The 15,458-nt window shown below is 42.9% G+C and overlaps 1 protein-coding gene across 2 annotated transcripts in view; it reads left to right on the top strand.

Annotated features, from left to right (window-relative positions):
• JAML (junction adhesion molecule like) overlaps positions 1-15,458 on the top strand; it is a 30,016-nt gene that overhangs the window by 2,811 nt on the left and 11,747 nt on the right. For both annotated transcript variants that reach the window (XM_040258095.1, XM_040258096.1), the window contains 5 exons: positions 2,459-2,521; positions 5,706-5,860; positions 7,516-7,741; positions 13,173-13,285; positions 14,707-14,944. In XM_040258095.1, the coding sequence (XP_040114029.1) occupies positions 2,479-2,521; positions 5,706-5,860; positions 7,516-7,741; positions 13,173-13,285; positions 14,707-14,944 (775 nt within the window). In that variant the 5' untranslated portion in view covers positions 2,459-2,478. The remainder of the gene's footprint in view (positions 1-2,458; positions 2,522-5,705; positions 5,861-7,515; positions 7,742-13,172; positions 13,286-14,706; positions 14,945-15,458) is intronic.

Here is a 15,458-nt window from a genome sequence, read left to right as displayed (position 1 = left end):
AGTTAATGGAATATCTGATCTGGGAAGAGAATTTTTTAAAAACTTAATGCTCTTACTGTTAAGTCATCGCTTCTCTATTCATTCACACAGAGTTCTAAGGATGCCTTTGAGTACTTAGGACTGAAAATGGTTATCTTCTATTTGTCAGATTGTTGGCACATTTCTTAGAATTTGTTTGGGTGTGGCTTTGTGTGTCTTGAGTTTGGTGACTAGATTCAGAATCTTTTTGGAGTCGCTGGTTTCCTCTTAAAATAGAACAGTGCATTTGCAGGATGTCGAAGCTGATTTCAATTTGATGGTTATATTGGCAGCTATCAGCATGTATCCAGTATATGCCAGACACTTCACCAGTGCTGTAGCACAGGCATGGGACAGTCATAAATGAGATGCATTTTGGTCCTGCCTTTGAGGGTGTAGGCAAGTCTACATAAATAGTGCACTGCTTTGGGGAATATAGGACAACTATTTGCTGGAGAATGAAAGGAGTACAACCAACTTCCTGGAGAAAAAATTCATCCAGAATACAACAGGGATTTTAGTTGTCCCAGATATGATGAATTAAAGTTATACTATAAAAGAAGCCCCTTATCACACTCAGCGATGTATGTGTGGGATAAGGTGGGTGTATCTTTTATATAGAGCTGGAATAAAGCATGCTCTGGCTATCTTGAGAGAGATCTGTATTTTCATTAGAAATACTTATATTTGGGAAAACTTAACGTGACTTTGGTAGATCTGAGTCAGTGTAATTGCTATCTTCATTGTTGTAATGGATTCAAGAACCGAAACTTAAGAAGTTTCCAGTTCATTCTGATTCATCATTTGCCATTCTTATAAAGGTAGATTCTCAGAGTCCGAAATCTCCTCTAAAGCTAATAACTCTATTTCCTATATGACTTTTAGGCTTTAAAAAATAGGATCTTATATAGTAATGCTTTCTATTTTTTTAAGCACTGAAATCTACATTCTTACATCTGATTCTTGCGTCGTTATCCCCATGTTATAGGTGAGGAAATTGAAGTTCATCAAGGGCAACTGACTTTCTGCGTAAGCAAGACCTAGGAAGGGCTGCCTTGAACAGCTTGACTCTGATTTTCCAGGTGGAGAATTTTTTTAATGGTTTTATTTATTTATGGCTGTGTTGTGTGTTCGTTGCTGTGTGCGGGCTTTCTCTAGTTGTGGTGTGCTGACTTCTCATTGTGGTGGCTTCTCCTGTTGTGGGGCACGGGCTCTGGGCATGCATGCTTCGGTAGCTGTGGCTCCCAGGCTCTAGAGCACGGAGTTGTGGTGCTCAGTCTTAGTTGCTCTGCGGCATGTGGGATCTTCCCAGATCAGGGGTTGAACCCATGTCTCCTGCAGTGACAGGCAGATTCTTTACCACTGAGCCACCAGTGAAGACCCAGATGGAGAATTTTGTTGATTAAAATTCAGATAAGAAACTCTGAGGTAATCATTTTTTTATAAGTTGAAATGGCCACCATATATGTGCTGGACTTCAGCAGAGCTGGCTCGGGTAATATGATGTTAATATACCAAGAAGACCTTTCCTTTCAGCAAATTCTGAGGTGGAATTACTCCAGGATGTTAAGGGTTCAGAGATCATGGCCGAGGCCCACCACAGGAGTAGGTTGGAGCCTAAGGCTGGTTGAACTGTGACTCTTTGGAGTTAAGGTATTTCTGTTCTGTTAAGAAAACTGTGGGGCTTTGTGTAGAACAGCAGATCTATTCCCAGGAAATGGTGGATGCAGTGAAGTTTATACCACAGAGATAATAGAGATGCTTTTAAAGTACTTTTGCCCGTGTACAGTCTGATTCTCCTTCTACTCATGCTATCCTGCCTGAAAAAGTGAAAAAAATAAAATCTCGCCATGGACCTTTCAGGTGGCTTCTTTGTGTCGTAGAACTTGGTGAATGCCTTAACTGAGTTTAAAAATTTCCCCCTTATTTGTGTATCTCTTTTCTTACAAGTTCAGAACGTTCTTTATATATTTAAGGCAGTTGTTTTAATTTAGTTGGAGATATAGGTAAACATTTCAGCCTGAGTATCCTGTAATTTTTCATTTTTATGAAACTCTCAGACTGTAGATTGTTTAGAGTTGTCATCTCAAGGTTATCCTGGAATTATTTGCTTTTAATTCTCTCGAAAAGCAACTTTCATATAATCTTCCCTTACAGTCAATCTGAGGCGGCCCCCAAGTGACTCTCCAAACACCACTCTGTTTTGTTTTATCATAGCAGTTACCAGCATCCGCTGTTTCTTATTCATTCTTTTGCTGCTTTTTTCTCTCCATTTCCCTGCCACATGCAAACTGCATGTGACCCAGGACCTTGTCTTCCTTGTTCCATGCTGCATCCTAGTGCTTCAGAGAAAGACTGGCTAACAGAGGTACTCACTATTGATTGGTTAAATGAATGAACTCCTCCTAACACTATTTTCTGATTTTTTTTTTCTTTTAAGATTGAAAAATTGACAACAGCATGTTTTACCCACTGAAAGTCATCCTGATGCCAGTGTTACTGGGTAAGTAGAAGCCAAGGGACCAAGGAGGGTATTTGATTTCTTTCAAGTCTCACGTGTGTTCAGAAGCCAATTTTATGTATTTTCACTTCCCTTTGCTTTGCTGAAAACGGAAACCCCAGCCTGGAACTTTATAGTTTTGTTGAAACAGTTGTTTTAGAAGCCAGGTAGCAGACTCTTTCTTGGAAAGCTGAATATTCCTCTGTTTCTATTAGAAACAGAATGCCTTTTGGTCCTGACTGGGTGTTCTATGACCCTTCTACAGAATATGAAGAAAGTTTCTCACTGGCATTCCTGCACTTTCAACTGTTATCTTTAAAACCACAGCTTGTTGCAGATCAGGAAATGAAATCATCAAAGAGAGTCCCTACGTCCCTGTAATTGTTTTCCTGCTTTAGCCATGCCAGCCTTCTTGCAGTTCCTCAAATGCACTGAGCTCTTGCCCAGTTTTTGATAGTTTCGTTTGCTTAGTACCTTCTCTCCCCACTTCACCCTAGCAAGCCTGCCTAAGCCTTCAGTCTTCTCCTTAAGCTCTACTTCCTTTTAAAAAGCCTGCTCTGGTTGCCTCCCTGAACCGGGTTGGAGTCTCCTGTTCCTACAGTGGTCAAGGCTGCTGCTTCTTGCTCATCTGTTGTCTTTTCATCCTTTAGCTCCCTTTCATCCGTTAGCACCTTATCTCTCTCTTTATCCCATGGATATGGCTCTGTCAGAAGAATAATTAGGTGCTTTACTCTCACGACTTTTAAATTTGTTTTCTTAAAAAAATTTTTTTTTGAATTTAATTTTAAAATTTATTCTATTTATTTATTTGGCTGTGTTGGGCCTGAGTTGCAGCACTCGGGATCTTTAGTTGTGGCATGTGGGATCAAGTCTCCTGTTGAAGGATTGAACCTGAGGTCCCTGCATTGGGAGCTCAGAGTCTCAGCCACTGGACCACCAGGGAAGTCCAAAATTTTTTATTTTATTGAAGTATAGTTGATTTATAATGTTGTGTTAATTTCTGCTGTGTAGCAAAGCAATGCAGTTATACATATATACATACTTTTTCATATTCTTTTCTATTGTGGTTTATCATAGGATATTGACTGTTGTTCCCTGTAATGTACAGTAAGACCTTGTTGTTTATCCATTCCATTTTTCTCTTTTTTATTAGCTTTTTGGACTTCACATGGTGACCTAAAGAATGACTCAGCAAAGTGTACAAAAGAATGGTCTTTGCTTTAATTCCAGGCAACATAGCATTTGCACACGCATGCAGTTAGACATGTGCACGCACAAGAAAATAGTCCATATTAGAGAAGTTTTTTCACCATGGAATCAGGGTTATAATAATCTCAGGGGCTTTCCTGATATCTCAGTTGGTAAAGAATCTGCCTGCAATGCAGGAGACCTGGGTTTGATCCCTGGGTTGGGAAGATCCCCTGGAGAAGGGAACAACTAGCCACTCCAGTATTCTGGCCTGGAGAATTCCATGGACTAAAGAGACTTTCACTTTCACTTTCTTTTCTTTCCAGAGATGGGTGAAGCAGCCTGCAGCATTTTGCCCTTCCATCAGAGACTTAGCAGTCTAACCCCCTGTGGAGTTGCCTGGTGACCCTGGGCAACCGGGATTGTACTTTTTGATGGAGAGATTTTCCTCCTCTGTAGAAAGTATTGATTTCTTCAGTTATTTCTGTACAAAGGCTGCTGGTCAAGTCCAAGTTTCTCTCTGCTTTGCTTGCTGCTTTTACCTTCTAGCAAGTTCATTTAATTCTACAGTCAGCAGTCTTCATATCACATTATATAGCTTCTTATCCCTTTAACCACACTTGAAGCTGCTCAGTTCTTCCTTACAGGAAAATTCCAAATCATTTTTGGAGGTACTTTTGATTTCTTTCAAAATAATTCCCTCCAGAGGGTGGTGAGTTCATGTTTTCTTTCCCGTCTTCCCCAGTGTGTGTGCCTGCTGTTGGGAAGGAAGTTAACGCTCTTCTCTTGGGACAACAGCTTGGATGGAGAGGCCGGCACATTTTCTGTTTATACCCAACTCCATTCACTTGGCTCTTCTTTGATGGGAACTGGCCAGCATCTGATTGTGTCTTGCTGTGATTGTCTCTTTGCATAGAGCATGTCTTATGAAAACAGAAAAATCCATGTGATGGTTTTCTCTTTAGAAATGGTTTTCTCTTTAAGTGAAAAGAGAAATTACTTGAACAATGGACAGATATTGGAGGGGTATGAGGTAGACTAACCCCTAGAGGCTGGAAAGCCAGGCTGAGGGCAGAACTGGAGGGGGCAGGTGGGGGGAAAGCCGACAAAGGAGATTCAAGGGAGGGGCCGCGCTCTGTATTGACCTAATTACAAGGATCTGCACTACGGCCAGAATCAGCCAGCACATCCAGAGATACGCTTTTTTAGAGGAATGAAAAAAGGAGAAAAACGGAGGGAAGCAAAGTTGCCTGTGAACTGGCCTTTCAGTTAGGGGACTGATGGGAAACCAGGAGCCAGAGACATCATCACCTGCTTATAGGCATCTAAATTCACGGCCACAAGGGAGAGGCTTCAGGGTTTCTCTCTTTCTTCTTATTTTTGTTTTGTTTTTTGGCCCTGCTGTGTGCCTTGTAGGATCTCAGTTCCCCAACCAGGGATTGAACCTGTGCCCTCAGCAGTGAAAGCAACTACTGAATTGCCAAGGAATTCCCTCTCTTCTTTCTTTAGAAAGGACATTTCAGGATGAAGACTAGAAAAGAGGGAGGGTCTAGCTAGGAGCATTGGACAATATGAAGATTGTAGAAGTCCTTTGACTTGAGCCACGTGGGGGTAACCACAGGGTATTTTTCTTACCCTTGGGAGTGCCACGCTGGGTTGAATTAAAGGCCTCTGAATACTTTGTTCACGTTGGGTCATCTGGGGAGGGAAGATGTTAGTCGCTTAGTCATGTCAGACTCTTTATGACCCCACTGACTATAGCCCACCAGGCTCCTCTGTCCCTGGAGTTCTCCAGGCAAGAATACTGGAGTGGGTAACCATTCCCTTCTCCAGGGGATTTTCTTGACCCAGGGATTGAACCTGGGTATCCTGCATTGCAGGCAGATTCTTTACCATCTGAGCCACCAGGAAAGTCTGCATCTACTTGGAGATTAATACTAATTTTTGTTGTTGAGTGAGTTTGTCTGATGATGTCTCTCTTGTCTGTTGCCTTCTCTAGGTTATTCCTTGGGCCTGAATGACTTGACTATTTCCGCCGTGGAGCTAACAGTTCACGTGGGTGATTCAGCCCTTCTGGGATGTGTTTCCCAGAGCACAGGAGAGAAACATGTGACCAAGGTAGACTGGATGTTCTCATCAGAAGAGCACACCAAGGTAACAAGGAGGAAACCCTGCTGTGTATTAGAAGCCCCTGGTTCAATGGTGTCAGAATGTGGGGAGAGGGAGAATCAAGTCATCCCGTGCCATGAGGTGGGGTTTCAGGAGTTGGATTCTGGAGCTCACCAGAGCTGAGCCTTATCCTAGTTTGATCTCTTGGTGGTACACAGCTGATTACAGTCAGCTGGGAAAGTTACTCAACCTCTCTGAGCTTCACTTCCCCATCTGTGAATAATGGTGATACTTACTTTTCAGGTCATTGAGAAGCTAATAGGAGACAGACACATAAAGTCCTTTTAGTTTCTTTTCTTTCCTGTTTCTCCCATTTGTGGAGTAGCATAGGTGGGTGGGAGGGGTCAGAAGAATGAAAACACATTTGTCTAGACAAAAAGAGTTACGGCCCAGGCACAGAAATGATGTCACAGTAATCTTCAGGAGGGTGGAGATTCTTTCAGCACTCTGCTGATCCATTTAAGTGCTGGGGAATCATCCCTTTCTCCTTCATGGTTGCTTAAACTGTTAGGATTGGCAAGCATGGCTGAGTGAGAGAGCTCTTTGGATTAGCAAAAGTGTATGAAGCCTCATCTGAGATTCTGTGGAGATACTTGTGTATCGGGCTCATTTGTGAAATATACTCCAAGTAATGTATGACTGGCAATAAAGTCCTGAGGTTTTTCAAATGGAATATTGTTTCAGTAGTTCAGAGCATGTTATTTCCATAATATTACTATCGCTCAAATTTTTGTTACTATTTACTTTCTTCAAAGATTTTTTTCTTTTTTTGCTGCAGACCATTTTTAAAGTCTTTTTTGAATTTGTTACAATATTGCTTCTGTTTTATGTTTTAGTTTTTTGGCCCCAAGACATGTGGGATCTTAGTTTCCTGACCAGAGATTGAACCCTCCTCACCCTCTGCATTGGAAGGCAAAGTCTTAACCTCCTGACTGTTTATTGTTATAAGAGGGATATACCCATGGTCTAAGTGAAAATAAGAATTCCCTATGGCTCTCCCCCCCCAGTCTGTAAACCATTTCCTTTGATGACTCCTTCTCATGCCTTATGATGTGCTGCCTGGAGGAGGGTGGAAAGGAGAGCAGTGACAGCTAATGTGGCAGGAATTCTTACAACAGCCTGTCTGTGGGGTTGCATTTAGATGCCATTGAATCCAGGGGCCATGGCAGAACACAGGGAGGTACTTTTCAAAAGCTGTGAGTTTGTGGAATTCCCTGGAGGTCCTGTGGGTTAGAACTCTGTATGCTCACTGCCTAGAGTCCAGGTGCAACCCCTGGTTGGAAAACTAAGCTCCCACATGCCGTGCAGTGTGGCCAAACACCAAAAGTTGTGAGTTTGAATCCCCAAAGTGATTTTCAGAGTAGGTGTTACATTTTACCTTAAACTGTAAGAAATGAAAATGTGTTCACCCTGTTTCTCCAGCTGTCTTTGTCTAATAGAAGCCACAGAGTTGTGTGTCAGTTAAAGTATTGTCTGGCACATTCTTCTTCTTCTTCTTCTTAATTGGGTACCAAGTACTTCTTTGATCCTGATGGTGACGATGACTATGTTGCCTCCATGGAACAGGGGCTTTTGAACTCAGACTTCTGGGTCTGGTGCCATGGGCTTGAAATTTCCTCTGATGTTGTGTTGCCCTCCAGGATGAGTATGTGCTCTTCTATTACTCCAACATCAGCGTGCCTGTGGGGCACTTCCAGAATCGTGTGCGCTTAGTGGGGGACATCTTACACCATGACGGTTCCCTCCTGCTCCAAAATGTGAAAGAGACCGACCAAGGAAACTTTACCTGTGAAATCCGCTTCCAAATGGAGAGCCTCGTGTTCAAAAAAGTGGTCGTCCTGCATGTACTGCCAGAGGAACCCAAAGGTAACATGAATGCTTACTCAGAGAAGGGCAAAGGGCAAGAGATTTGGTGTGCAAAGAGGGATGTGAACTGATTTTGTTGAGCAAATCCTAGTCAGTGGGCTAGGTACTTACCACGAAGTGAGTCCTCAATAAATGGTGCTCGCTATTTATTATTAGTTTTCTAAAGTAACCCACGGAGGATTAAAAAAACATTATCTATTTAATACTTTTGGCTGCTCTGTGTCTTTGTTGCTGCTCGCGGGAGCGGCTACTCTCTACTTGTGGTGTGTGGGCTTCTCGTTGAGGTGGCTTCACTTGTTGTGGGTCATGAGCTCTAGGGCGTGGGCTCCGTAGTTGCGGTGCATGGGTTTAGCATGGCATGTTGGATCTTAGTTCCCAGACCAGGGATTGAACCTGTGCCCCCTGCATTGGCAGGCAGATTCTTAACCACTGGACCTCCAGGGAAGTCCCAATGGTGCTCTTTAAATAAAAGTAATGATGATCATTATTTTATCATTACTTAAAACCTATTTCATCCTTATGAAAATTCTGTGAAGGAAGTTCCGTGTTCTCCTTTTCATTTTATAGACGTGTTAACTGAGACTTAGAGAGTTTAAGTGGCTTGCCTGAGGACATATATTTATTAAATGGTATATCCAATACTTGGACCCTGGTACCTCTGTCAACATAGTTCATGTTCTTTCCATTATACCCTGATGCTCTCCATAAATTTTGCAGATTGATGTTGTCTCCATATTTTGTAGGTAACTATGTTTTCTGGGGGATATAAAAGAAATGAGCAGGTTTCCCTAACTTCCTAGGACCTCATGTTCCTATTTATAAATAGCTTCTGTAGTTTTTTGGTTTTAAAAACATGCTCTGTAGAACACTCAGGGTCCAAGGGACCCGGTGGGCCACACAGAGAGTGAGAACAAGGCAGGTGGGGACAGAGGACCTAATCACGCCAGGACCTCAGGTTTCTACCTCCACTACAACCGAGTCCTTTTCCTTTTTTCTGTTGTATTCTTGGACTTCCAGGTAAGATTTTGTTTGAAGAAAGAATTCTGCTGCTTTAAAAAGTTTGAAAATCACAGAATTAGGGATACTCTTTAAATGTGTGAAATGGAGACTTCGCTGGTGGTACAATGGATAAGAATCCACCTGCCCATGCAGGGGACATGGGCTTGATCCCTGATCCCGGAAGATTTTACATGCTGTGGAGCAACTAAGTCTGTGTGCCACACCTACTGAAGCCTGTGCACCCCAGAGCCCATGCTCCGCAGCATGAGAAGCCGCGACGGTGAGAAGCCCGCTCAGTGCAACCAGAGAGTGGTCCCCGCTCTCCACAGCTAGAATAAGCCTGCACACAGCAATGAAGACCCAGTGCAACCAAACATAAAAGATTGAAAAGAAGAAAACAACAACAAAGTGTGAAGTGGAAGAACAGTCTATGTCCTCAGGAGGGCTTGCTGTCTAGTGCAGGAGCTAGGATCTAGACTCCTCTCCCTGCCAGCTTGCTTAGGTCTGTCCTTTCAATGAGCTCCTTTGGAGCACCCAGCTCTCCTCTCTGGTGACACACTCATCACACCTGTTCAGTTGTGTCTCCCCTGTCCACCTGCATTTGTGTTCTTGGTCCCATGACCAGCCCCAGGTACAGCCCCTGGCACAGAGTACGCAGTCAATAAACATTTGTCAAATGAATGAAATCCTTAGGTTAACATCTCTCACTTGCATCTGATTTCTAAAAAAATGAAGTGGTAGACGAAATTGTGGAAGGTGGCCTCTGACATCACTCCTAACTTCATATTAATACTTTTTATCAATTGCATTTTTTCCCTTTGATTTCAAAGCTAGGGCTCTCCAGGAAGAAGAAATGAACCAGCTACCTGTGTCTCCCAAGGATTATCTTTGAGTTACCCCTTTCTTCTTTGTTCTCTGATGCTGGCCTTGAGAACATGCAAGCATGTCCTACAAAATGGTGCCTTTTCCTGCTTAGAAGAGACACAGAGGGAACAAATCCAAAGCAGGCAATTTTAAGAGTTGAGTCCATGGGAGTAGGCTAGAGCAATTTTATGGGAGGCAGGTATTTTCCAGTAGCCAGTGGAGCAACTGGTACTTACTTTTTCCTTCCAGCCAGAGTGGGAATAGCTCTGAGTGCTAACCGCTTGCCTGGTGGCCATCTACTCCCAGGTGGAAACTCATGTACGGCTTCCTCCATGAAGTTTACTCCTCAGTTTGTGATTTTTCCGTCTTTCTACTGCTTCAACTCTTCTACTCATAGTTCTTATTTTAAAAGCTAGAGACAGTTTTCTTTTTCTTTTCTTTTCTCTCTCTCTTTTTTAAGAATTTGCTTCCTTGTATTCTGTGAAAGGATTTTAAGGCATCTGAATGTGAGTGTTCACAGATTATATAGTTACACTGTATAGATATGTAATAGTTAATAAGATGTATAAAGAGAACAAAAAGTAATTGTTGCTCAAGCATGTGCGTATTATTTCAATCATGTGATCTATATTTTTAAGATTCAAAATAGAATTAAAGTTTTCATAGCAGATGAATTGCCTGAACAATGTTTTGAGTTGTTCAGGGAGAGAAAATACTCTTACTGAAGAGACTTATGCATGTGGTAGGTGGCATAGTAGGTGAGCTTTAGGTGACTTCTGGATCCTAAATTCATTCAGTTCAGTCGTTCAGTCGTGTCCAATTCTTTGTGACCCCATGGACTGCAGTATGCCAGGCCTCCCTGTCCATCACCAACTCCCAGAGTTTACTCAAACTCATGTCCACTGAGTCGGTGATGCCATCCAACCATGTTATCCTCTGTGGTCCCCTTCTCCTCCTGCCCCCAATCCCTCCCAGCATCAGGACCTTTTCAAATGAGTCAGCTCTTCGCATCAGGTGGCCAAAGTATTGGAGTTTCAGCTTCAACATCATTACTTCATTACTCTCTTTTTATTCTGTTCTAATCTCTTCTCAGTTTATGAAGGTCTGTGATACTAGAAAGAAAGAAAGTGAAGGTGAAAGTGAAAGTCACTCAGTCATGTCCGACTCTTTGAGACCCCATGGACTATACAGTCCTTGGAATTGTCCAGGCCAGAATACTGGAGTGGGTAGCCTTTCCCTTCTCCAGGAGATCTTCCCAACCCAGGGATCAAACCCAGGTTTCCTGCATTGCAGGCAGATTATTTACCACCTGAGCCACAAGGGAAGCCCAAGAATACTGGAGTGGGTAGCCTATCCCTTCTCTAGCAGATCTTTCCAACCCAGGAATTGAACTGGGGTCTCTGGCATTGCAGGCAGATACTTTATCAACTGATCTATCAGGGAAGCCCCATGATACTAGAAAAAGCCCACAAAGGTCCACCTAGTCAAAGCTATGGTTTTTCCAGTAGTCATGTATGGATGTGAGAGTTGGACCATAAAGAAAGCTGAGCACTGAAGAATTGATGGTTTTGAACTGTGGTTTTGGAGAAGACTCTTGAGAGTCCCTTGGACTGCAAGGAGATCAAATCTGTCAATCCTAAAGGAAATCAGTCCTGAATATTCATTGGAAGGACTGATGCTGAAGCTGAAACTCCAATACTTTGGCCACCTGATGCGAAGAACTGACTCATTGGAAAAGACCCTGATGCTGGGAAAGATTGAAGGCAGGAGGAGAAGGGGATGACAGAGGATGAGATGGTGGGATGGCATCACTGACTTGATGGACTTGAGTTTGAGCAAGCTCCGGGAGTTGGTGATGGACAGGGAAGCCTGGCGTGCTCCAGTCCATGGGGTTGCAAAGAATCAGACACAACTGAGCGACTAAACTGAACTGATGATACTAGAAAGGAGGGAAGATAATGAAATAATAAAAGTCCATGTTTTAGAATCACATCTGACAGGCTTTAAATTTTAGAGAAAGTTCCTAATATTTGAAAGACAAATTTCAGTTGTATAGACAGTTTTCTTACAAATAAAAATAATGTTAACTTCCTTTACTTTTGCTCTAGAATCAGCCATCTTTCCACTTATGTGAGGTGGTAACAGTAAAGGGGGTGAGAACGCGTGGGCTTTGTTTTCGCTCAGGCCTGGGTGTGAATTCTGGTCTGCCTTTTACTGGCCATGAAGCGCTGCACTCATGCAGTTTCTTCCTCTGTGAAATGGGAGGATAATAGTGCATATCTCAAAATATTGTTATGACTAGGTGATAACCTAGGTGTTTAGCACATGTCTGGTGTGTTGAAAGAATTCAGAATATTTAGTTCTTATTATTGCATTTAAAATATAGGGTTCAATTCTTGATATACTCATAGATTTAGAGGGCGTTTTCTTTGCTATTGATATTCTTTGGAGTGAATTTTAATTACTTCCAAAATAATTCCCTCCATAGAGTTCCAAGTTCATAATATTTTCTTTTGCTTTCCTCCCATTGTACATCTTTCCTGCTGAGTGGGAAGTTAGTGTTCTCTCAGTGACACAATTTGGATGAAAAAGTTAGCTGATGTACTGTGTTGCTTTGTGAGCTTTGCTCAATGCTCTTTTGAAGGAACTCTGTCCAAATAAGACCTAGACTTGTGTCTCCCTTAAATACCATCCTGCCTTTCATTTCTTGACTGACTTTGTGGTTCATTTATATAGAGCACTGGTGAAAAATCAGAAGCATCTTTCTAATTATTTTCTTTTTCAGGGACTTCTTAAAATGACATAAGTAGTAAATATATGATGGGATCAGCTGTTTACACAAATAAGCAGGAGGAAAAGACTACAGTTGGAAAGCCGAGAATGAGAGGAAGGGGGAGCAGGTGCAGAAGGGGGAACAGGTGGGGAAGTGGGGACAGGGATTAAAATGAGAGAAAAGTCAAAAGGAAAACTGCCTGTTGTTTGACCTAATTAGCAAGCAGTCCTGTGACCTGTAGTCTAGCGAGAATTGTCCTAAGCAAGTCCTAAGACAACTTGTAAAAGAATTAAGTAGAAGAGAGTCACCCATGATTCAGTTTTTCACCTGGGAGAGCCAGTGGGTTATTTATAAGAATGAGAGTTATTTCTACTTCCTGTTTATGTTAAGCAGATGTGGTTACTCAAGTGGGCGAACAGAAAGTGGAGGGCTTCATGGTTTTCCATTCTTTGTTACAGGCTTGAAGTGAAGCTGAGGCTTGTGGGAAAAGTTCTAGGAAAGGAGAAGGAGAAAGGAATTAAAGAGAAGCCAGAAAGTGTTTATTGACATCAGTGGGACCCTCAGACTTGATGTGTGCTGGCAGCTAGAGGATGCTCTCTTATCCTTGGGGTATCGTGTTGGTTTGATGAGAGGCCTCCGAATATTCTGGCCGCACAGAGGGAAAGTGTGCAGTGTATGGTGATGACATTGGTTTTACTGCTGAGGATCTTTGGCTAAACATGATCTCTTCCAGAAGTTCTTTGGCTTCTAGAGATTATACTTTGAGTGTGACTTGATTTATCATTTTATCCCCAGAGCTGATGGTTCATGTGGGTGATTCGACTCAGATGGAATGTGTTTTCCACAGCACAGAAGAGAAGCACATGAGCAGGGTAGACTGGATGTTCTCATCAGGAGAGCCTGCCAAGGTAAGGAGGAGATGCCCTCATTGTGTGGTGTCAGGACAGAGTGGGGACAGCAGGAACCTAGGCATCAGGTGCCACATGGTGGTCTTATAAGGGGTTGGACTTTGGAGTTTGTCAAAAAAGAAAAAAAAAAACAAAACAACCTGGGCCTCTTATCTTGGCTGGGCAATTTCAGCTTCCAGTTGGGAAAAATGACTCATTAAGATGGTGAAGAAGTAGATGTTGCTACTGCTCGAAGAGGGTACTTCACAGGAACGCTGAAGCAGTAAACAGCAGGTTAGTTCATTAGACCAGTGGACGTCAACTATGGCATGGTGATGTCCTGATGAGTCAAGCTGTGTCTTGAGAGACATCCCACATAACTTATTGTTAATAAAAGTTAAGATACAAAGCTTAGAAAAGATTTATCTTTTACAAATGAAGACATATTCCAGGTCATCCATACAAAATGTCATTTACACTCAGTTGATTCCTATATGCTGTCTGAGTGGATCAGAGAGGATGGCTTCATGGTGGGGTCTGGAGAATCACATGTAGTTTCAGGTTCACCTCTGGGAACTCATTGTATATTTAATTGTCATCCACCAAACTGAGTCACAGCAGAACATAGGATGATAGTTGACATTTGGGAGTTATGAATTTGAATCACAAGAGACAACAGGTTAGGTGCCACGTCTTTTCATTCATATTTGTGTCTGTATCCTCATTTCCTGTTCTTAGAAACTTCTAAAAAATAATGGTATTTATATACTTTTTTGAAAAATTCGGACACTTTTTTATTTAACAAGTATTTTTAAAGTGCCTGTTATATGGTGAACACTCAAAGCTCCTGCCCTGGTGGGAGACTTACAATCAAGATGGAGGGAGATACATAGAAACATAATGAAGAAATAGGAATTTCCCTGGTGATCCAGTGGTTAAGAATTCGTCTTGCAATGTAGGGACACTGGTTTGATCCCTGGTCAGGAAACTAAGATCCCACATTGCTGTGGGGCAACTAACACCCTATGCAGCCAAATAATAGTAATAATGAAGAAATATATACACAGTATGTCAGGTAATAGTAAGAGCTATGGAGAACAAGAAAGCAGGCTTTTGTGATTGTTATTTTATGTAGATGGTCAGGGAGGCCTCACCAAAAAGGTAACATTTGAGTAGAGGTCTTGGGGAAGTGAAGGAGGCAACCATGTGTCTGTCTAGGTGGGAAGAGTGTTCCAGGCATAGGGAGCAGCAAGTACAAAGGCCCTGAGGCCAGCACTCAGGAGCCACAAGGAGGCTGGTGTGGACACGTGTGTCCGTGGCTTTGTATTTTCTGATACTTTCTGATGATACCTTTACTGCTTCTACACGTAGGGCCTGTGAATCCTGAGAGCTCCCTCCAACCCCAGTCCTTCAGTCTCTCACATTTTGCCTTTCCCTTCTAGGAGGAGATTGTGTTGTGCTATCAGCCCAAACTCAGGGCACCCAAAGGGTACCCCCAGAACTGGGGCCGCTTCCGGAACCGTGTAAACTTGGTGGGAGACACTTCCCGCAATGATGGCTCCATAATGCTCCACGGAGTGAAGGAGTCTGATGGAGGAAACTACACCTGCCGTATCTACCTGGGGAACCTGACATTCAGGAAAACCACTGTGTTGCAAGTGATCCTGAAAGAGCCCCGAAGTATGTAACATCTGGCCGGGCGGGGAGGAGGGGCTGCCTAGCTGGTAGGCAGGGGCAGTACTAGGGTGAAGCTGGAGAGGCTTCTAGGATGCAAAATTTAAGGAGGCATCACTCTCAGGTCCTGTACTTGCCTGCCCCTGATAAGCCCACTTATCAAGCACTCCTACCCTGTGCTTACATGACCTTGAGAGTAATCCCTCCTTAAATTTGGTGCCCTGGGCATCTTGCCTGCCTCACCCTAGTGCTTCTCTGATGGTAGGTCAAGGGAAAAAAAGGTAATAATACTGAGTGAATGCCAACCCCTCTGCCAAGCCTCACTCATGGTTTCTGTAATATACCAATTTAAAGATACAGGAGCTCAGAGATGGATTGGGGTCATTTTGACTTTGGCTTCAAAGGAGATGCTCTAGGCTCTGTAGCAGAAGGGGAGATGCTCCTGAGCTGGTGAGAGACAGCAAAGAACAGAGGAAACAGGAAGGGGAAGGAACCAAAAATAGAGGGAGTTTCTGATCCA

The sequence above is a fragment of the Oryx dammah genome, unplaced genomic scaffold (assembly GCF_014754425.2).
Source record: "Oryx dammah isolate SB20612 unplaced genomic scaffold, SCBI_Odam_1.1 HiC_scaffold_17, whole genome shotgun sequence".
NCBI classification, from domain to species: Eukaryota; Metazoa; Chordata; class Mammalia; order Artiodactyla; family Bovidae; genus Oryx; species Oryx dammah.
The sequence above is the reverse complement of the archived record's forward strand: the minus strand, read 5'-3'. Positions and strand labels throughout refer to the sequence as shown.